The sequence below is a fragment of the Indicator indicator genome, chromosome 6 (assembly GCF_027791375.1).
Source record: "Indicator indicator isolate 239-I01 chromosome 6, UM_Iind_1.1, whole genome shotgun sequence".
Classification (NCBI taxonomy): domain Eukaryota; kingdom Metazoa; phylum Chordata; class Aves; order Piciformes; family Indicatoridae; genus Indicator; species Indicator indicator.
In genome coordinates this window covers 38,214,123-38,235,996 of record NC_072015.1, presented here as the reverse complement: position 1 = coordinate 38,235,996, position 21,874 = coordinate 38,214,123, and the positions used below count along the sequence as shown (strand labels likewise).

Here is a 21,874-nt window from a genome sequence, read left to right as displayed (position 1 = left end):
GAAATGTTCTTTGCAGTTTGTTAAATACAGGCTAGGCATACATTTTTCTCTTTTTTTTTAATGTCTTTTTTTTTTTTACCACCAAACATTCATGACTTCTTTGCTTAGGAAAACGCTTCAGACAGCAGAGTTCATGAAGCAAAAGCAAAGTCACATGGCTAAGAACCTGGGAGATACATGACAGCAATGTTAAAACCATAACCACTTTCAGGCATTGAGAGGTAAGTTATAGGTTATCTTCATATCTCCAGAAACTGACTGCTAAACACAGTTCCTTGAATACTGACAAAGGAACAACCAGAGCTATCAACCACTTGAGATGCATAGACTTCAAAGCAGCACAAACCCCCAGTACTTCTTGTGAAGTAAACTGAAAATGAGACAACTGTTCCTCCTACAAATGTTCAGTGTAGACTAATTCAAAAAGATTAAATTTAGGATTAAAAAATATTTTAAAATACTTAAGTTAATTTGAATCCCTGCCACCACCGCATGTCCTGCAGTCTCAGATTCATTTTTCTCTCACAGGATTTGTCAAAGACTGTCCTGTCCCTAGAGCTTCCTGAAAAAATTCAGTTTCTTACTTCAGATCATGACACCAGTTAAAAGAGTGCCTTTCCAACACAGTGGAAGGAGCAGAGTCCCACCTGATCAGAACTCTTCTGTCAATCCTGCTAAATCTTAAGTTTCTCACACCATAAACACATACAAGTCACAGAATTGCAGAATGGTTTGGGTTGGAAGAGACCTTAAAGATTGTCTGGTTCCAATCCCCCTGCCATGTGCAGGGACACCTTGCACTAGACCATGCTGCTCAAGGACCCATTCAACCTGGCCTTGAACACTTCCAGGGAGGAGTCATCCACAACTTCTCTGGGCAACCTGTTCCAGTATCTCACCACCCTCACTAAAACAGCTTCTTCTCCTATAGAAGTCAAAGGAATCATTTTGAAAATTCTTGTGCAGCTTTTGGATTAAGCCATCCATAAAGAAAAGGTCCACAAAGGAAACTCTGATAGAAAAAAAAAAAAACAATCTTCATTTAATCAAAAGCCAAGCTGCACAGTAACCCAGAAGTAGATGGGACACCTCAATACGGTCATTATTAACAGGCCAATGTCTACTATACCTGAATTTTGGGTCTCAAGCCTTGCCACTTGATTTTCATTTTCAAAGCTTTCTTCACTTTCCAGAGCTGCAATTAGCAAAAAGAAAAAAAAATGTGCACATAAAAGATCATCCAAAGGAATGTCTTATGCAGGACAATCAAAATCAAGATTGCAGAATATCTATTTTAAGCACCCACTGCATAAAGTAGCAACAGCCTGACTGCAGCACACTGCCTGCATCTGTACATGACAAAAGGTCATGTCACCAGACAAGTACAATGCTGGGAGCCTGCACTACTAAGACTCCAATCAGATGATGTACTTCAAGTGGGAAAAAAAAAAAAAAAAAAAAAAAAAATAGTCCTTCCAGGATATCTGGAGTGCAGCACTTAGGTGGAGTCACCTGCTCTCAGCACCAGCATACACCATGGGTCAGGCATTTAGAGCATTCTCCAGTAACCAAGCTTTTATGTGCCTTTGAGATCAGTTGGGTTCTGCAAGATGAAGATGCCTCAGAACTCCTACCAGTAACTAAATGGGCACCTACATGGTCATTACATTTGGGCTACAAGCAGAAGTCAGTGAAACCACTCTATGGTTCAGTTACTGACTGTACAGCTGTAAAAGCTCGACCCTAATGTAACCCAAGGTTACTCATGCACCTATCTGCTACAGAGATTCAACAAGTTATGCAATGCAGTAAGCTCACCAAGAGAGCTATGCACCATGAAGCTTCTGGTAGGTAAGATTTGTTTGTTTAACCACAGATACACCAACGTTTTCCTCTTTACTGCCATCTTCAGTGCAAAAAAATTGCAGAAGCAGTGTCACTGTTAGTACTGCATGAGGAACAGGTGTTAAGAACAAGCTGTGAAAAAGCTTTTCCCAGCAAACTCCTTTGAGATGTATGGTCCATATATGTTCATTCTCACCTTGTTCTCTCACCATCTTATATAAACCTTTCAACCCAGTTTCCTCACCCTCTAATTCCAAAGTAACATATTGGAAAAGAAGGTGCATAAGGAAGACTTGTAAGAGCCAAACAGTCATAGGAACTAGATATCTGGAAGACATCTATTTAACAGATCTTTAGGCAGCTCCAAGAACCTTGGGACAGGCACACCAACCAAATGAGATCTGGACCTTAGGCAGCAGAAATTCACCTTCATTATAAAAGAGAAATGCAAAATCTTAACAGTTTTAATTGCACTTAATCCCTGTAGAATAGATGATCATTCACCATATATATCCTACCAGCATACAGGCCTGACCTGTTTTCCACTAAAACTTTTCAAAACAAAACCAAAAAAACCCCCCAAACCAAAAAACAAACAAAAAAGACCACCAAAAGTGTGATTTAGAGACCAGGGCTATTTCTTCTTCCCCACTATGAACAAAAGCATCACTGTACTTGATCTGATTAATTTTTAAATATTTTGACACTTTTGAATTTCTGCAGTCCTTAAATTTTTTAATTTAGTTATTTAGATTTCAAGCATCACAAGAAAAAAAAAAAGATAATCTGCAAGAGAAGCAGCATACTTACAGGGATTAATACTTGACCCAGAAATTAAGTTATAAAGAATAATCATAGGACCAACCATGTTGGAAGAGACTTCCAAGATCATCCAGTCCAACCTATCACCCAGCCCTATCCAATCAACCAGACCATGGCACTAAGTGCCTCATCCAGGCTTCTCTTGAACATCTCCAGGGACAGAGACTCCACCACCTCCCTGGGCAGCACATTCCAATAGGCAATCTCTCTCTCTGTGAAGAACTTCCTCCTAACATCCAGCCTATACCTCCCCTGGCACAACTTGAGACTGTGTCCCCTCCTTCTGCTGCTGGTTGCCTGGGAGAAAAGACCAACCCCCACCTGGCTACAACCTCCCTTCAGGTAGTTGTAGACAGCAATGAGGTCTCCCCTGAGCCTCCTCTTCTCCAGGCTAAACACCCCCAGCTCCCTCAGCCTCTCCTCACAGGGCTGTGCTCCAGACCCCTCCCCAGCTTCGTTGCCCTTCTCTGGACACGTTCCAGTACCTCAACATCTCTCTTGAATTGAGGAGCCCAGAACTGGACACAGGACTCAAGGTGTGGCCTGACCAGTGCTGAGTACAAGGGAAGAATAACCTCCCTTGTCCTGCTGGCCACACTATTCCTGATCCAGGCCAGGATGCCATTGGATCTCCTGGCCACCTGGGCACACTGCTGGCTCATGTTCAGTACCCCCAGGTCCCTCTCTTGTCTGGCTGCTCTCCAGCCACTCTGTCCCCAGCCTGTAGTGCTGCTTGGGGTTGTTGTGGCCAAAGTGTAGAACCCTGCACCTTGTTAAATCTCATCCCATTGGCCTCTGCCCACCCATCCAGCCTGTCCAGGTCCCTCTGCAGGGCCCTCCTACCCTCCAACAGATCAACACCTGCTCCTAACTTGCTGTCATCTGCAAACTTACTGATGACAGACTCAATTCCCTCATCCAGATCATCAATAAAGATATTGAACAGGATGGGGCCCAGCACTGATTCCTGGGGGACACCACTAGTGACTGGCCACCAACTGGATGTGGCACCGTTCACCACCATTCTCTGGGCCCAGCCCTCCAGACAGTTCTTGACCCATTTCAGAGTGAATCTGTCCAAGCCATGAGCTGCCAGCTTTGCCAGGAGCTTCTTGTGGCAGATGGTGTCAAAGGCTTTGCTGAAGTCCAGGTGGACTACATCCACAGCCTGCCCTGCATTCACCAGGCAGGTAACCTAATCATAAAAGCAGATCAGGTTGATCAGGCAGGACCTACCCCTCCTAAATTGCTATCTATAGGAACAAAACCACTGAAAAATCTAATACAAAACACTTAACGCAGAGAAATACACCAGACTAAAAAAGTCTTGACTTACTGAAGAATGTTAGTCAATGAAATGGTACTACTTAGGACACTTCTGTTTACAAGCTTTCACAAGAGTCTAGTCTGTTTTATACAGGAAGCTAAAATCACCCTGTGCCTGGGCATTCAACAATTTCATCAGCAACTGATTTGTTTCCACGAGGATTATCTGCAACTATAACAGATGTGTAGTCAAAAATCCTATGTAAGAGTCCTGAACTTTTTAAAACACAGAGAAATAAACAGATCTGCAAGTAATGCTGAGTAGAGAGACTCCCCTTTCCTTTACTGCTTACTTTGTGCTTTACTACATGTGAAGCAGGATTCCAAGCAGTACTTGCAACCCACTGATCAGAGTCTTCTGGAAAAATCAATGCAGCCAGCACTCTCCTCCTACCTAGGGCACTGTCTGACAGCACACAGCCTAGTGTTTGACAAATGTTTCCGTGAAGGCTTGCTGACATGGTTATACATGCCTGCTCAGGGGTGATGCCTATCAGATAGGAAGTAACCTTGGCACAGATCTCTTTGGTTTGCACAATACCAGTTGGCCCAGCCCAGAAAAAACTAATACTTCCAATTTAGTTATTTGACAAAGGGACACGATCTCCTCTGCCACTGAAAGCCAGTTAAGCAATGCTGCTAAGATAGGATACCACAGCAGCATTTTTCTGGTAACTGGTTTTGCATTCTTTTTCTACAATAAACTGTGGATGTTGCAGCAAACACTGGTCTTTGGTTCTAGAGCTTTAAGAACTCACCTCAATCACTGCACCAATGCCTGCTGGGATCAGTACCAATAAACTTGTTTGTTCATCCAAAAGGAAAAGAAATATTACCACAGTACTGAAACACCGCCAAAGCACTAGAGAGAACAAAGAGAAAATTAAAGTCTTATTAATATGTCAATGAAGAGTTGTGATGAGAGAAGACTATTGGCCTATTTTCTGTAATTCTGTCTCAGTTTAAAAGCATGACCTCCTCCCACATCCACCTTGATATATCAAGTAGTCCTTGAAAAAGCTAGTCATCCATGCAACTCCAAATGAATAAGGAACAAAGGTTTTATGAAAATCTTATCACAAAAGTTGAAAGGAAATCTGAATATTTAAGGAAGATGTTTTTACTGATTCAGAAATGTATCAATACCATAATGAATCACAGAATGGTTGGAAGGGTCCTCTAGAGGTCATCTAGTCCAAGCCCTCTCCAGTAAGCAGGGACATCCATAGCTAGATCAGGTTGCTCAAAGCCCCATCAAGCCTGACCTGGAATGTCTCCAGGGATGGAGCCTCCGTCACCTCTCTGGGCAACCTGCTCCAGTGTTTTACCACCCTCACAGTAAAGAACTTCTTCACAAAGTCAAGAACTATGTTCATGCCAGTCTTTGAAACTCATGCAACTAATTTAATGTTTGCAACTTTGTTTATATATTTTAGGGTTATTTTTCAGATTTTGCAGAACCTTGGACGCTGTTAAGTGTCTCCCAATTAATGCTTAGATTTGAGTATCCTTCCCCTAGGAAACTCAAAGTGAGAAGAGCTACAACACTCAATCAACAATTACAATTCCAGAGCAAATTGCCTGTCCCACTTTTCCCTCAGGGCAAGGAGGCATAAAGGTGACTAAAACCTGCTAAGGACAGGATGGAACCATGAGTTACTGGAGACTGAAGATTGACAATTTGGTAGTAAGGTTAAAAAACCCTTTGCCACTCACTCTTTTCTATTTGACTTGACTCACTCTTAAACATAGTAATTAACACTTAATTCTGAAATTCTGTGGACATTTTGAATTTTTACCAACTTTTGGATGCACCTATGCCAACAGCAGCTTATATGCCTTACAAAACCAGCCTGATGAAGACAATAAACAGATTCTCCATATGAGAAAAATGTGTTGCTGTTCATTGTAATGTAAAAATCTCTCTTTTGTTTCCTGGTATTGATATTCTTGACATGTTTTAGTCAATCCATAAATATGACAGGATTAGGGATAGTCTCAGAGGTCAAGTGATTCCAGGTTTATTGTTCTGGTTTATAGTCAGAATGGAAAAAAATCTATTGGAAAACCAAGCAGAAATGTCAGCACAATAAAGAAGGCTGGGGAGTAGTGTGTTAAACCTCAAGTGCCCAGTGGCTGCTACCTTCATCTGTCTCTAGGAAGGCTTGACAAGATGTTAGACCATTATGTTTCTCTCATCTATCCTATATGCAAGTCAACTCAACTTGCTCTTGCCCCTGCCTCAGAAGCTTCTGCTGCTCCTGCTTACATGAAAGCCCAAATCAAACAACAGCACTACACCAGTGTTCACCCCCCACAAATATTTTAAAACCTGCAGTTATCTACAAGAAAAACATGGGACTTGCAGGACAACATTACCAGAAGTAGCACACTCTCTCTGCTCATAGGATTTTTTTTCTATTCCCCAGTCTTTTCTCAAAGTATTTTTCTCTTTCTTCAGCAGTAGAAATATGGTACTGACTTAATACTAAATTACCTTCAATTAAACTAAATCAATTCCACAACAGTCAAACCTCAAAGTGACAAAAGTATTTAAAAGCAAGTGAGACTTTTGCATGATGCTTTTTGCCATCTTGGTGAATACTCTAAATAGTCAACTTACAGTAAGACTGAAAACACACAGTATGTGTTCCATAGTACATGCACAAAACTTCACTTTCTGGCCCATACCTGCTTTTGTAGACATCCCAATCATGCTCCTCTTTTTCTTCCAAAAGCTGATGTCATTTTTGAACGCAAGAAAATCAAAAAGAAGCTGCAAAACAGCAATGAACACACTCAATGGCTTGAAAAGTACACTGATTAGAGACTATCAGCTCAGCTGTTAAAAATGCATTTAAGATAGAATTCAAGAAGAACCTGATTTGACAGAAATACAATTAAAAAAAAAAAGCTAAAAAACTGTTTTAGAAGCCCAAACTCTAAAAAACAGTGCAAAATGATAGAATTAATTCCAGACACTACTACTAATAGAATGCTACACAATGCAGTGCTCTGTAAAGATGAAACACAGGCCAATATAGGTAGAAGAATAAGGACCCTGAGGAAGAGCTCACCTCCTTGACAGACCAGGGCAAGTCATGCTAAATTATCTTCAAGTGCTTTGGTACTATCCAAATAAAGAATCATAGAATTGTTAGGGTTGGAAGGGACCTCAAGGATCATTCAGTTCCAACCCCCCTGCCATGAACAGGGACACCTCACACTACATCAGGTTGCTCACAGCCACATCCAGCCTGGCCTTAAAAACCTCCAGGGATGATGCTTCCACCACCTCCCTGGCAACCTCTTCCAGTGTCTCACCACCCTCATGGTGTAAAACTTTTTCCTAACATCCAGTCTGAATCTACTCATTTCTAGTTTTGCTCCATTCCCCCTAGTCCTATCTCTACCTGACATCATAAAAAGTTCCTCCCCAGCTTTCTTGTAGGCCCATGACTGACAGTCAATTTAGGCTTGGACAGTACCAAAGCTATTTAAAACCATCCAATACACCAAATTCCATCACTAAAAAGCTAACTTAAACTTCAAGGATATTTTAGCATCAAATTTACTTGTAGTGAGTTTTGGGGTTTATTTTTTTTTTTCATTTCTTTCCATTCAGTATATTTTTCAGTATTTCCTTTAAGCATTCACTGTCCTAGCACCATAGATGAAAAATTCCCAACTCAGAGAATTTTAATGAAGCTCTGATTGGTGGGGGCTTTTTTATTGCTGTTTTTGGGGTTTTTTTGGTTTCTTCTCAGTTGGGCAAATGATGCATGCAAGAACAAAGGTGTCAGAAGAGTTAATCCTAAGATACAGGTGCCTTACAACTTGATGAACAGAATGGAAAAGATAAATGAATGTGGCTGAGAAGTCTCAATGCTTTCCAAACAAATCAATGGTATGCAATGTAAATATAAAGAAACATAGCATGCTCAACAAGTTCTTATCTCTTCCAGAATATGGGAGTTAGTATTGAGTGCAATTGTAGTTGACAAAAATGCTTCACAATAGAACAAGTCTAAAACACCTGTTAATTAAAATAAAGATTTATATTTAAACCAAGACCCACACAATGCTAAGAGAGACACAAAACAACAGATAACCATGACTAGAACTCTAAGCTCTTCACTTTACAACAACAAATTTTGAAGCAGTTTACATTTCTCCAAGTACTGGAAGTCAGAGACTCAAATCCCATGACTGGTGGTCAAACTATGCCACTGCAGTAAACCTTGTAACAAAATCTAAACCAATGTTGACAGACATATTAATTCTAGGGGATTTGGCTCACCTACAAAAAAATGTGATAATGGGGCTAAATATTTCAGTCAAGACTGTTATTTTCTATCTAGGTATCTCAATTTTCCATTTCTTGTATTAACTCTGTATTGGAAATATATCTGACTTGTACCAGAAAACACTTCCATTGCTCTACTGAAATTACTATTTTCATGAACAGTTCTTGATAAAAAGATGAAAATCATTTCCTTCTCCCTTTTTATTTTAATTTCATATGCTGTAATGCCAAAACCCCAAAGTTTCTCAACTTACATGGAATGCTGCCACAAAGAACGTCAAAGCCAGAAAGTAGAGGTTAGTATCAACAAAAATTCCTTTTACTTCATCTGCATCCTTTTCTGAAAACCCTACAAAAAAGAACAAGATTTATTCAAGCACCACAAGAAAGTTAATTGTTGTTATGCTAGAATCCAGTATGAAAGGAATCTTCTGTCACACACACGTTTTCTGTTTAAGCAATCAAACTCAAAACATGGTGGCAACTCGTTTGCCTGTATTTTGGTGAATTATTTGGCTTGCTTTAAATTACAAGCAGCCTGATGTGCCTTCAATGTGCTACGTAACTACAACCTAAGCTAAACACTCGACAGACAAAAGGTTAAACACAGGAAGTTGTTCTGCCCTGAGTGGGAAGAAAAACAATTATTCAACATTGACCTCTGAACTTTGATCTGGGAAGCAGAGAGAGGACTGTCAGAGCTCAGCTGCCAGCTGAGTTAAAATAAGGACATGGACAGACGAGCTTCACATTAAAAAGGGAAAAACGAGAAGAGTATCTCCCTGTAAAGGACAAGAAACAAGAAGCAAGGCCACATATGCAACAGTGCAGACCTCAGAACATGGATTAGGCAGTGACTCTTTTGATGGTCCTTGCAGAGTAAATTCAGGAGCTTCTCTTTGATCAATGGAAAAAGGGAAAGCACCTTCCAAAAAGCACAATCTCTGAGTTGAATATCTGTTTTCTATGGTTGTATCAAATCTCCTAAAGAAGGAACATTGCTACCTTGTGGGCATTAAAGAACAACCATTAACTCCAACAAGTTAGAGCCTGTCTGTAATATGCAACATTTCCAGCTGGAGGAAGTGTGCTTTCCAGAAGATATACCATCCCTCTGAACTCCTTCAGCCACTGTTGAGATGCTTTCTTCATGAAGTAGAAAGCTCCATTGACTGAAATCTGCTCTTAGAAAATGCACAATGCTACATTTATGGCAATGATGTTAAGACACAGGTGAGTTCAGTACCAAATTAGTTTGTCTTATCAGCTGTACTACATCACAGCATGAATGTGAACTTACTCATTTTCAACTGATTTTGGAGTTTTGCTGCTGGCTTAGGTGACCTTTTCTTAAGTTATTGCAAACCCAAGATTTTAAACATTAATGTTTCACTGTCTACATACTTACAGAGAACAAGCAGCATCTTAGGTAAGCTTTTTCTTTTTCAACAAGTAGAGGAGGTACTCCTAAGATGACAGGTCTTGATATACGTGTTCATCACAAGACAATTAAGACACAGAACATGAAAAATTGAATTCTGCTATTCTGAGAATGCTCACAAAACATTACAGGGAAGTGATGGTGGTCAAATGTCCCACACAAACTGAACAAGTGGTTAGTTGACACTTTCAAGACAGTTATTCTAAGCAGACATATTTGTAGCTTTGATAACCATTAGCCTGAGTTAAGGCAATGCAGCTAGACTCTACTCAGGATGACCTTATTCCTTACTGGTCCTCCCTCCTCCAATAAAACAGTAGGAAACCTTAGGCTGCAAAAAAGGAAGTCTAGGCTCTCAGTTAAATTACAATGTAAATAAAGGTATTGTGTCTTCTAGCAATGCTACACTCTGAAACTACTGCTCACCCAGGAAAGAGATTTTTTCCCAGAAATCAATGCCTTAATAGTTAAGTTGTCCATCATAAAACATGAATTCAGATAACAGTGAATAACCAAACCCTCTTTCTCTTACTGACTAAATTCTGGTGAATCAAGAACATCAGTGAGTAGTATAGAAGTAGCATTACCCCCGCACATGTCTCTTGTCAAATTCGTACAACACTGCATCTACAGCCACTAAAAAACCCAAAGATAAACTGGGAAGGATTTAGGTATCATTGCTGTACAGCACAGAAGTTTTAAAAATCTCTTGGCCTGAAAAAAGGTCAGGTTTGTGTGGGAAGAGTTTAAAGAGAGAGGATCAGGAAGAATCTGACATTCATATACATCAGCAACAGTTCAGTTACAAGTCAGTTCCTTACTCTAGCATAAGGAAGCCCAATACTAGTGAGAGGAAACTAAGTCAGCAAAGACAAACCTGAAGGGGCAGAGTATTAAGGATGATGATTAGACTTACAAAGGTGTGCATCAGAGGAAGTGTGGCTATACCATCACCAACTCCACAGAGCATATGAACTCCAGAGTCAAAGTGTACACTTGCACCACTACATTTAAGTGAAACAGAATTGAAGTTTCATTCATGTTAAGTCTCAAGCTTATGTAAATTACCTTGAAATTAGTAACTCATCCAAAGTGAGAGCACAGTCTGTTCTGGAGTGTCAGAAGCAGTATGATCAGAACCCAGATTCCATCTTCATGCTAAGCTTGAGTCCAAAGACCTTGCTGTGCCTCATCTTTATTTCACTGTAGGTATATGTCTAGTCACCAGTTGTACATACCTTATGTCAAAGGTTATGCAACACTAATCCAGTTTTTTGTTCCATAGATGACAGGAAAAACCCATGACAAAAATTCTTTCTATTTTGGCCTCTTGTACATTAGTACTATCCAAATAAAATCTATTTTAAAAATGGTTAATCCACCTCTGTATTCTTGTCAATGTTTTATTTCCATCTTTACCTTTGGGTAAAACACCTGATTTGTAGCATTAGACCTTTTCACCAGCTAACAAAAAAAAGAAAAGAGTGCTAAAGTGTTGTCTGTGTATTTTTAAGAAAAATATCAAGGGGTCAGATATTATTTTTTGGCCTGTGGTCATTAAAGATAAAAATACATACCAAATTGTTGTAGGGAATACACAGCATCCTGCATGTGGATCCAGAATCGGAGTTTTCCAAGAGATATTTTGTCATAGGACACTGTAAGAGGTAGTTCTGTTGTTGAACGATTTATAACCTGTATTTCAAAGAGACACAGTTTCATTTTCAATAGCAAAAAGATTGCAACAATTATTTCCTTTTTTTCTTTTTTTAAATTGTGATTCTATCATGCTGTGATTTAATCACACAATTTGAAGAGTTTAGCTTGTTTTTTGAAAGGGAATACAGTCTTTTGAAAGGGAATAAGACTTCTGTATTATGCTTGAAGTCTTTGATGATTTTTTCCAAGAAATGTGAAATTAGCAGTTTGTTTTATTCAAATTCTTACAGCTACTGTTACTGTATACAAATGCCTCTGAGATGCTTACATTAAGTTCCCTCTATTGGCATCGTGATGCTCAAGTGGGAAAAGTGAGCTTAAGGTGAGCTTTGGACAGTTCTCTGAATGTACATGCTAGGATTACCTAAGGTAGAAGATTTGAAAAAACAACCAACCAACCAACCAAAAAAACCCCAACAAAACCAACAACAAGAGAAACCCCAAAACAACAACAACAAAAAAACATTCCACCACAAAAAAATAAAAAGAAAGAAAGAAAAGAAAAAAAATCATGTTCCAAAAGCCACAGTCAATACTTTACTAAACTGAAGGTAGTTTTGAGAGAAACTGGTTACAATTCATACCAAAATAAAAGGTAGGGAAGACACTACTTGCTTGGACTGATAAAAAACACCACAGGCTAAAGCTAAGCAAGCTACCCTGCCTGAAAGCTTTGCAGTATCGGGTGTCACAGAAATATTCTTCCTGTTTCAAGAGAAATAATTGTCACCTAATCCTAAAGTATAGCCTACACTCCAGAGGGACCTAGACATGCTGCAGAGGTAGGCCCAAGACAACCTCATGAAGTTCAACAAGACCAAAGGCAAGGTCCTGCATCTGAGTCAGAGCAATCCCAAGCACAAATACAAGCTGGGCAGTGACTGGCTGGAGAGCAACCCTGAGGAGAGGGACTTGGGGGTGCTGGAGGTGAGAAGCTCAACATGAGCTGTCAGTGTGCACTTGCAGCCCAGAAAGCCAACCAGAGCTGGGCTGCATCAAGAGAAGTGTGGCCAGCAGGTCAAGGGAGGTGATTCTTCCCCTTTACTCCGCCCTGGTGAGACCCCACCTGGAGTACTCCATCCAGTTCTGGAGCCCCTATTACAAGAACAGTCTGGACATGCTGGAAGGTGTCCAGAGAAGGGCCACCAGGATGATCAGAGGGCTGGAGCTCCTCTCCTATGGAGACAGACTGAGAGAGCTGGGGCTGTTCAGTCTGGAGAAAAGAAGGCTCCAAGGAGACCTTATTGTGACCTTCCAGTATCTGAAGGGGGCTACAAGAAAGCTGAGGGTGTCAGGTAATGATAGGACTAGGGGAAATGGAACAAAACTAGAAATGGGTAGATTCGGATTGGATGTTAGGAAGAAATTCTTCCCCATGAGGGTGGTGAGACACTGGAACAGGTTGTCCAGGGAGGTGGTAGAAGCCTCATCTCTGGAGGTGTTTAAGGCCAGGCTGGATGTGGCTCTGAGCAACTTGATGTAGTGTGAGGTGTCCCTGCCCATGGCAGGGGGGTTGGAACTGGATGATCCTTGAGGTCCCTTCTGACTCTAACAATTCTATGATAATAATTATGTGGGATGCCCTTAAACTGAAAAAAAAAAAAAAAAAAAAAATGTCTTACATTGTCTCGGCTCTTTCTGCACCATAGCTGACTCTCTCTCAAACAGGTTTAAAACAAACAAAGAAACTTGCTCTCACAGATGTCAGAATTCTCTGCAGCTACCAAGGCACAAGTTTAGGCCACGTGTTTTGAACTTGCAAAGACATCACTACACATGGGCAGGCACTGTGAATTGCAACAGTTCAAGATCTATTACTCCCAGCTCCTCATTACTATCCAATCATAATCCCCATCTCAGCACTGCTACTCTACACTGTGTCCATTCTAGGGTAATTAGTTGGCAGACACTTATCTGAGATAAACAGGCTTCTTCTGATTCTCGTGTTACAGAACATGGTTTTAGCCCAGCCACTCCTCATCAGTCAAGTGTGGACTGGGGATAATGCTCACTCTTTTCTCCAGGGAGTATGAAAAATTCTCAGTCTCTCCACCTTCCCAAGACCTCATAAAGCCTTCCAGGCAGCAGCAGAACATGAATGCATACGAAGGAGAGAATGCTGAGAAAGTTTTATAAATACAGCAGGGAGAAAGCCTGAGAAACCAGAATGGTGCCAGGGGTCTCTGAGCTGTCTTGAAAAAAAGGGAGAAAACCAGGGTAAAACCTATGTGGTTAGGGCTGATGGTGGAGATTCTGCAGCTGTTTACCAAAACCAATATAACCATCTTCCAGTCATCTCCTTTCAAAGAATGCCTGTAACCCATTCATTCTCATTCTAATTTCTTACAAGCTGACCAGAAAGGTTATGTTATCTCCATCCTTGGATATCCAACTGGAGAAGGTACCAAGCAACTTGCTCTGAGAGCAGGGGTGCTGGACTAGCAACCTCCAGAAATATCATCCAACCTCATCCTTCTGTCATTCAATTATTGAGTTTTTAAGTCCTGAATTGATTGAGTACACAAAATCATTGTATATACTGCAATGTCAAGCTTTAAGGTGCTCAAGTTAAGGAGCACCACCAGAAAATTTAACCACAAGTGAATTTTTTTGGAGATAACAGCTACTGACTTATCTCAGAGTAGACCCAGTATCAGCTGTGTTTGATGCCCATTTCTCCAGAAGGTATCAGAAGCCACTCTGGGATTCTGATACAACTTCTTCAGCTTAGGGAGTCAAATTGCTCATTGGACTGCTCCCACAACAGTTGATGCCACAGTCATGCCCCATGTCCACTGAAAAGGTAGAAGCAAAAGAATCCAAATACCTTTTGGTGGAATAGAAGGGAGTGCTTAGTAGATAATTCTGCCAGACTGGGGTCTCAAACCCCACATCCAGCTTACGTAGTTACCACAGCTGACCACATTAAGTTAGTCAGTGGTAGAGTCCTTTTATGAATTTATGTTTTTTTTCATTACAGCAAACAACCTATGACAAAATCTTAATTAAAACAACATTAAAGATTACTGTTAAAACGTAATTAAATGTATTCTATTACTCACCATCAAATCTTTCACTCTGTTGCTTAGCTGATCAATAAATAGTATTGGAAGGTAATGCACTGTCTTCCCCAGCTGAACCCTAGGAAATTTAAACATGGATTTTATGACTGTGGTGATCTAAAAAGACAACTATTTTATTCAAATCAGTGCTCATTTATCGCTTTCAGATCTACTCATGCAAACTAATTCCCACTCTCTTTTCAGGAACATTTTCTTTAAACACACAGCAAGAAAGAAGTCACTAGCCCAGAGCATTTAATTGAGAAATGTCTGTATAAAACAAGTAAGCATGTTAAATTTCGCCTTTTACTTTGCTTTTAGTTTCACATAAAAAGACAGAATAAGAAATTATAAAAAGAAAAGACAAATAAAATTGATTGTGACCATGCTGAAACTGTTGCATGACCAAGGATAGACGAAAAAAAAAGTTTATTGAGAAATGGGCTGAAATTTACAACACAGTTGTAACCTTTCTCTCAAGTACTCCTCTCTAACTGGAGCAATGACAACTCTCCATGGTGTCCATCACTCCTCTGCACCCCCAATGGCATTTATCAGGTCAGCAACTGCACATGCTCCAGCTAGCATGGACACGATGACTGGTACACACATGGGAAGGCCAGATACTACTGCAGACAGTGCACAAGGAACATTTAGAAACCTTCTCTGCCTTTTCAACATAGGCTCTTGATCTGATTGCAACCTCAACAGCCTACATGAAACCAATATAAACTTCCCAGCCTTTCAGCCCTCTGCAAAATTCATCACTGGAAAGTTACTCAGTAAATTATGACCTATAAACAGTTGCTTTGTCAGTATCCTAGAAAAGTATTTGGCCTAATGCACTGAGACACAATTCTTTAGGTTCTTCATTAGAAAAGCAGTTATTTACATGGTATATTCTAAGTAAAAGTCTACAGAACTAGCACAAGGGAGCTTTTTGAAGCCTGAAGGTTGAATTTTAGTTGTTGGGAAGAGTCTTTATGCATGCTAAGAAAGACTTTATACTACATATACGATGGGCAACAGTAGTGCAGAAAAGTACTAAATGGAAGCACAGAAATACAGCTTGGTTTAGATTTAGATAGAGGTTTATACTTCTACAACAATAACTACAGTTAAAGCTACTGCTAGTGGAACTGCAGCAGGCTGTTTCATATCCCTGCTGTTTCCTGTACAATGCAATGACAAAACAGCACTGATGCATATCTAAACGTGAACAGCAAAATTATCCTCCTTCATCAACTCCAGTCTAACACCTCCTTGTTACCACCTTATGAGTTACTAATTTATCTGTGCTGGCTGGGAAGCTATCCCAGAACCCCAGTGTCTGCTGATAAAGCAACTACTTCTGGATTTAAAGGGATACCTGAAGAGAAAGGCATCAACATACAGCAGCACAAGCCAACAGGGCAGTACTTATATGGTTAACATAGTAAGTTCTTTTAGCAACCTATGAACAAAAGCTACTGTCTGCATTTAATGGCCTAAAAACCTATCCTTGCTTTTTCAGTATTTTCCTGAGAAAATAACACAATGTAGGAACACACATTGTCAAAGTAAAACAAGGTCAATCATAAAGGGAGGAAGAAGGTGTTGTGGATCACCTATGCCTCTTCAGCACTTGCAGATAATGGAAAGGTCAAGGGACAGTAATTGCTTCAAAGGTCAGAAGTATGATTTGAGAACAAGAGGGTATGAAGTCTGCTGTAGTGTTCTACTTGCGTCACTGTAGTTCTGCTTTGTCTTACTATAGTAACTCCACACAAAAAACTCCATCCTCAACTCTGACCTCCTCAGGAGCAAGATATCACCAACAAGGTTTTCTAGTACATAATATCTTGCCAGTTGTAACCACTGAAATACAAGGCATCTATTCTTCTAAGTGCCAATTTAAACAGAGAGGATTTTTGAAGAAACATGCAGTAAGTTTATAATAGCAAATCTGGCAAAATTAAGTCATCGACTTACATCTTTATGTAACGGTGAACATCAGCAGGGAGGGAGGATCCATCAAATACAAAATCTTCCACCATGACATTTAAGGTTAATCTTGACCTCCAGTGAGAGACAGGCTCATCTAGAGCACTAGTCTGTTTTTCTGCTTCAATTTGCTTTAAGAACACAGTAAACATACACACTGCTATACAATACAGAATTTTGAACAGGTTAACACTCTTAACTCACAGAAACTACGGAGTCATTAACTAAACCGTGGAAAAGAAGCCAAATAAGAAACACTTCACCTTAATTTTCATCGGATCAAGTATTTTACTCAAATACAACTTGGATTGTCCTGATGACTTTAATGGGTTGTAAAGACCCATCATAATCTGTCAATGAAAAACCTGAGTGCCCATTCATGGCCCTGTTCATCAAGAACAAAAACTATGATGATTAATGTTAATACCTTAGCAATGTGGCTATTAGACAGAAAAATGTGGCTATTAGACAGAAAAAGTCACTTTGAAATTAAGACTGTAGAGCAATCTGATGGTACTTCAAAACAGTCAAGAGGATGTGGGTGACCAATCATATTAATACTTGGGAGTAAAAAGATCAGGCCACTTAAACTTCTGAGCTTCCAAAGGCTGTGTAAAGCAGTGATGAAACCAAATACAGCTTTCAGTAGATACCTATCTCCAGGACATTCTACTTGCTTTTCTTTGGATCAAAACCACCTTCTGACCTAAGTGTCGGGACTCTACACTGAACTGATTTTTCACTTAATTCTGAACAGGATTTAGAAACAGCACTGCTACCTACAGACAGGAATATTTCAGATTACAAAGAACAACAGTGAAATCATCAAGCTCCACTTAATATGAGGCACAACAACAGCCATCCATATGTATTTCATGAAATAACACTACATTTTCCACTCTTGAATATTATTCTCTTGAACTGAACTGGAAAAGTAAGAACATCCTAAAGGAAAATAAGCTACTTGATATTGATCACTCACTAATGTCAAAATAAAGTTAGTATCTCTGGTTTTATAAAAGAAAAGCATATTCACAGGAATCCAATTCACTATAGAAAGCAGCATTATGCTGTTAAAGAACAGTATTTCCAAGCAATGAATCCTTAAAGTAGTAACAATTAACATAATTAGGGAAGTGTTTTAATAGCAGCCAGTGTTATAAAGGGCTCCACCTCTGCTGTGCTAAGCCCTCTACTATTCAAACACAAGCTGATGATCAAGAAGAAGGGGGTTGATTCTTTTTTTCTAATAGCATTATGAATGTAAAAATGCAAGCAGAAAAAGTGCTAACTCTAGAAATGTGTACAAAAAAAATTACGTTTTTGCAGTTGTTACCTGTAGATGGAAAAAACACCTACCTGTGTGGCTGACTCCCCAGTGAGCAAATTAACCTCTTCTGGTTTAGGGACCATGTATGTGGTCAGTGGGCTGACTATATGGACCTGCTTACTGTCATGCCAAGGCAAAATTCCAGCGTGATGAAGAAATACGTATGCATATAACGTGCCATTATTTCGAGTTTTCTTTGGTACAGAGACATTCACTGTCCTAAAATACAACATAAATAGATTAAGACAGTGCAGCACATGTTGAAATATTTAGCTATTACATAGAAGGATCACTGAAGATGTTCAGGAAAGAAGCAAGAAAAGGTTTCAAGGTTTAAAAAGACATTTGGGTGGCCTGGCTCACAGCAATTAGTTCTGTCTAATATGTCCTAATGAGCCGTGGCTGGATGGGATCAATTTTCATACTGGGGATGAATCATAATATTTGCATTTCCAAAGTTTTACTATGATATTAAGATACTTTAATCTTTGTCCAATTCATCCTTTATTACCTTAGATAACACAGGGCTGCTTCATCAGTTCTTTTGCTGTTTCCCCCTGCCAATAGGTCATAGGGCTAAAATTATCACAGTACTTGCAGAAAATAGCTTTCTCTGTTCTGAATGTGTATCACAGATTGCATACATGAGAAAATGTTTAAAAACTAAATCAAGTTTTGCCAAGTTCTTTGCATTAATAAAATATCTTCTCGGATATGGCATGCCAAGCACAGAACTCTAGACTGGAGCCCCAAATTATGAAATCACTCCCCTTGTTTTAGCCAAGAAATCATTCTACTTGCAACCTTGCATAATGTCTCCTCTACTCCTGTAAAATTGCTCAGGTTATTTTTCTCTGAATATTTTCACTGGCTTTGTAAACTGTGTCAGTAAAACAATTCTTGTATTTAAAAGTCTGAGAGAGATGATGTTTGATTGAACCTAAACTGCAGAGCTCTTTAATTACAGAGAATGTGGAATGTGAAAGAACCTGGAAGACTCTGATAAGAGAGTCAAGAATAAAGTGACTATTTCAAACAAAAGCGAGGCAGCAAATATGAAGCACAAAACAAGAAGTTCTAACAGTTTTAATTGTAGAGAGACATACTGTACAGTGCTATGCTCAGAAATTTAATGACACAATCTTATTCCATCTTAGCATCAATTTCTTCAGATTGGATGTTAGGAAGAAATTCTTCACCATTAGGGTGGTGAGACACTGGAACAGGTTGCCTGGGGAGGTGGTAAAAGCCCCATCCCTGGAAGTTTTTAAGGCTGGATGGGGCTCTGAGCAACCCGATCTAGTGTGAGGTGTAGCTGGCCATGGCAGGGCAGCTGGAACTAGATGATCCTTGAGGTCCCTTCCAACCCTGACAATTCTGTGATCCCTTTAGAGGACCCCAAAACTCCAAACTGCTAGATACTTCTACAATCATAAGCACTGAAATGGTTATCAAAAAGCATGTTGCTAAAAAGCAAGAAAAGACAACACAGCTTGACTTCCAGGTTCTGTTCCAGGTCTGAAGCTGTGACTATTAAGAACATGATGTGGCTATACCTGTTATTAGAAACAAAGCCTCAAGCATTTCCAGGCACTCTGACTTAGATTTTCAAAATGAAAAGTAATTTATGCTATTACAAGTAATGCACAATTTTGCATACCATTTGCCTATCTGGCTGAAAAAGTTCACTGATCCAAACTAATCAATACCTAAGCTCAGCTCATCATACGTATGTTACATCACGTACAGCTACTGGGAAGACCATTTAGAGCAGAATCTGAAAACTGTGATAGGGAACAGAGGACAGCACTCAAGATTTGTAGAATCTACATGAGAGAAACAAGCATTCTGTATTTACTAGTATAGCCTCATTTTGCAAGCTTTGTTTCTTTCAACTATGAGATGATTTTCAATGTATGAAAAGTTTATCTAAGAACCTGCTTCTCAGTTCCAGATGAACTTAGCAGGCCATTTCAACGAATGTTTAATTCATCAAATATTTGGGGAACTTTTAATTAAAGAAAAAAGTACTAGTTTTATTAATGGCAGCATTTTGTCCTCCAACTGCAAGGCTGGAATCTGAACAGTATCTTTCCTGCCTTAACATGGCAAACATGGTTATTATTTTATTGAAGTACATGTGAAGAGAATAGCTTGTTTAGTGTATAAATATAGCTTTAACAAAGAACAACAACTGTCCCTTGCCCACACAGCCATCATGCACAGTCTGTCTTACTTCATCTTTAGTTCAATACATGTAACTATTACTTAGAGTACATGCTCCAGAAGAATTCATCGTTTGTATACTTACCTTTCAAATTTGGATTCAATATCAAAATCCTCCACATTCAAAACCAGATCTATATTACTCTCAGCACCAATGTTTGATCGTGTGGTAGTATACACGCTCAACTGAAATCAAAGCACAGCACGGAGAAATCAGAGTACAGAAATACTAAGGTCATGCATCAGTATGCTTAAGAGAATTGTTCTTCAGCTTCACTCGATTTTCCAGACACACAATGTTTGTATATCTATTGGAAAATAAAACCACGTACAAAAAACCCTAACCAATCAAACCAAGCAAAAAACCAACCAAACCACCCAAAACCCCAACCTCCCCCTCAAAAAAAAAAAAACCAACCCAAAACCAAACAACATAGGTTTCAGCTACCTTTATAGGGGCTGAAACACATTGTAACACAGGCACTAAGCAACGGGGTTTATAGGATGATCAAAACGAATCCACAGACTTAGCAATTAAGTTGAATCATGTCCCCAGCAGTGCTGCTCTGTGTTCACTGTCTGTGCCAACCGATCAACGTAATCAAAAAATAAAGTACACTTTCACCCCAACCGTGCTTCATTATCGGACGCCGCACCAGACAACGGGGCAGCCTGCATACAACACTAGCAACGCTCCCCCTTTTCTGTTCCCCCCACCCCGATACGCACAGTTCTACCGGCAGAACACGGAAACGGCGGCTAGGACGGCGGGCAGGCCAGGTGGGAACGGCAGCTGTCAGCCGAGTCAGCGCGGCGCTTCCCCCAGTGCGGGGCAGGAGATCGAGAAGACAGGCCGGGGCAGGCACTACCGCTCTCAGCTCCATGCCGGAACTGGAGCCCGTGCGGCACCGACAAGTCCACCGCGCGGAAGGTCAGCTACGAGGTCAGGGGCCGAAGCGGGGTCCGGCCGCTTCCCTAGGCAGCGGAGGCCGCTCTCACCGCCAGCGCCGCCGCGCACTTGCAGCCAGCCGCCCGATTCCGCCGCTCACCTGCAACTTCGGCCTCCGCGCCAGGTAAGGCCAGACGCACCCCGCCGCGCCACTCCCGGCTGCTGCCGCCGCCGCCGCCGTCGGACAGGGCCGCGTGTAGACGATGCCGTACATCACCCAGCAAGTGTGCGCTACGTACACGGCAAACACCCCCACCACCAGGCTGGTGAACGAGCTGCGGCTCAGCATGGCGCCGGCCGCCCCCCGCAGCCCCGCTCGCAATCAACCAGGCCACCCCGCCGCCACCGCCGCTCGCGCATCCCCTACACCGACAGCAGCTCCGCCCTGTCCGTCACTTCCGGGGCGCGGAGGAAGCTCCACCTCAGCACCGGCTCTGGGAACGGCTTGGCCCGGGGCGGCTGCGTCACGGCGGCTACGGGACGGAGTTGGCGCGCGGCAACGCCGCTCGCTGCGCTTGGGCCGGGCACATGGCGGAGCCGAGGCGGGGTTCGCAGCCGCCTCCGCGGAGGAGCTTCCGGCGGGGCCGCGCACCGCTGTCAGCGCCCGCGGCTATGTGGGGGTGGCCCGCGCCGCGTTTTGAGTGCTTGCGGTGTTCTGATAGACAGGAATAGCGGCTGGAAGGCTGCCCAGCGAACAGAGACCTGGGGCTGCGCGTTGACGGCCAGCTGGACGTGAGCCAGCAGTGTGCGCAGGTGGCCATGAAGGCCGACAGCATCCTGGCCTGTATCAGGAACGGTGTGGCCAGCAGGAGTAGGGAACTGAGCATGTACCTGTAGTTGGCACTAGTGAGGCCGCACCTCGAAT

At 41.2% G+C, this 21,874-nt stretch overlaps 1 protein-coding gene across 1 annotated transcript in view; it reads right to left on the bottom strand.

Moving 5' to 3' along the window:
* CLPTM1L (CLPTM1 like) overlaps positions 1 to 21,298 on the bottom strand; it is a 32,303-nt gene extending 11,005 nt beyond the window's left edge. Inside the window, exons 1-10 of the mRNA XM_054381657.1 lie at positions 21,110 to 21,298; positions 20,146 to 20,246; positions 17,864 to 18,053; positions 16,493 to 16,635; positions 14,522 to 14,600; positions 11,318 to 11,435; positions 8,554 to 8,648; positions 6,685 to 6,769; positions 4,752 to 4,855; positions 1,130 to 1,195 (exon numbers count right to left, since the gene is read on the bottom strand). Of these exons, the coding sequence (XP_054237632.1) occupies positions 1,130 to 1,195; positions 4,752 to 4,855; positions 6,685 to 6,769; positions 8,554 to 8,648; positions 11,318 to 11,435; positions 14,522 to 14,600; positions 16,493 to 16,635; positions 17,864 to 18,053; positions 20,146 to 20,246; positions 21,110 to 21,298 (1,170 nt within the window). The remainder of the gene's footprint in view (positions 1 to 1,129; positions 1,196 to 4,751; positions 4,856 to 6,684; positions 6,770 to 8,553; positions 8,649 to 11,317; positions 11,436 to 14,521; positions 14,601 to 16,492; positions 16,636 to 17,863; positions 18,054 to 20,145; positions 20,247 to 21,109) is intronic.
* Between the last annotated feature and the right edge of the window lie 576 nt (positions 21,299 to 21,874).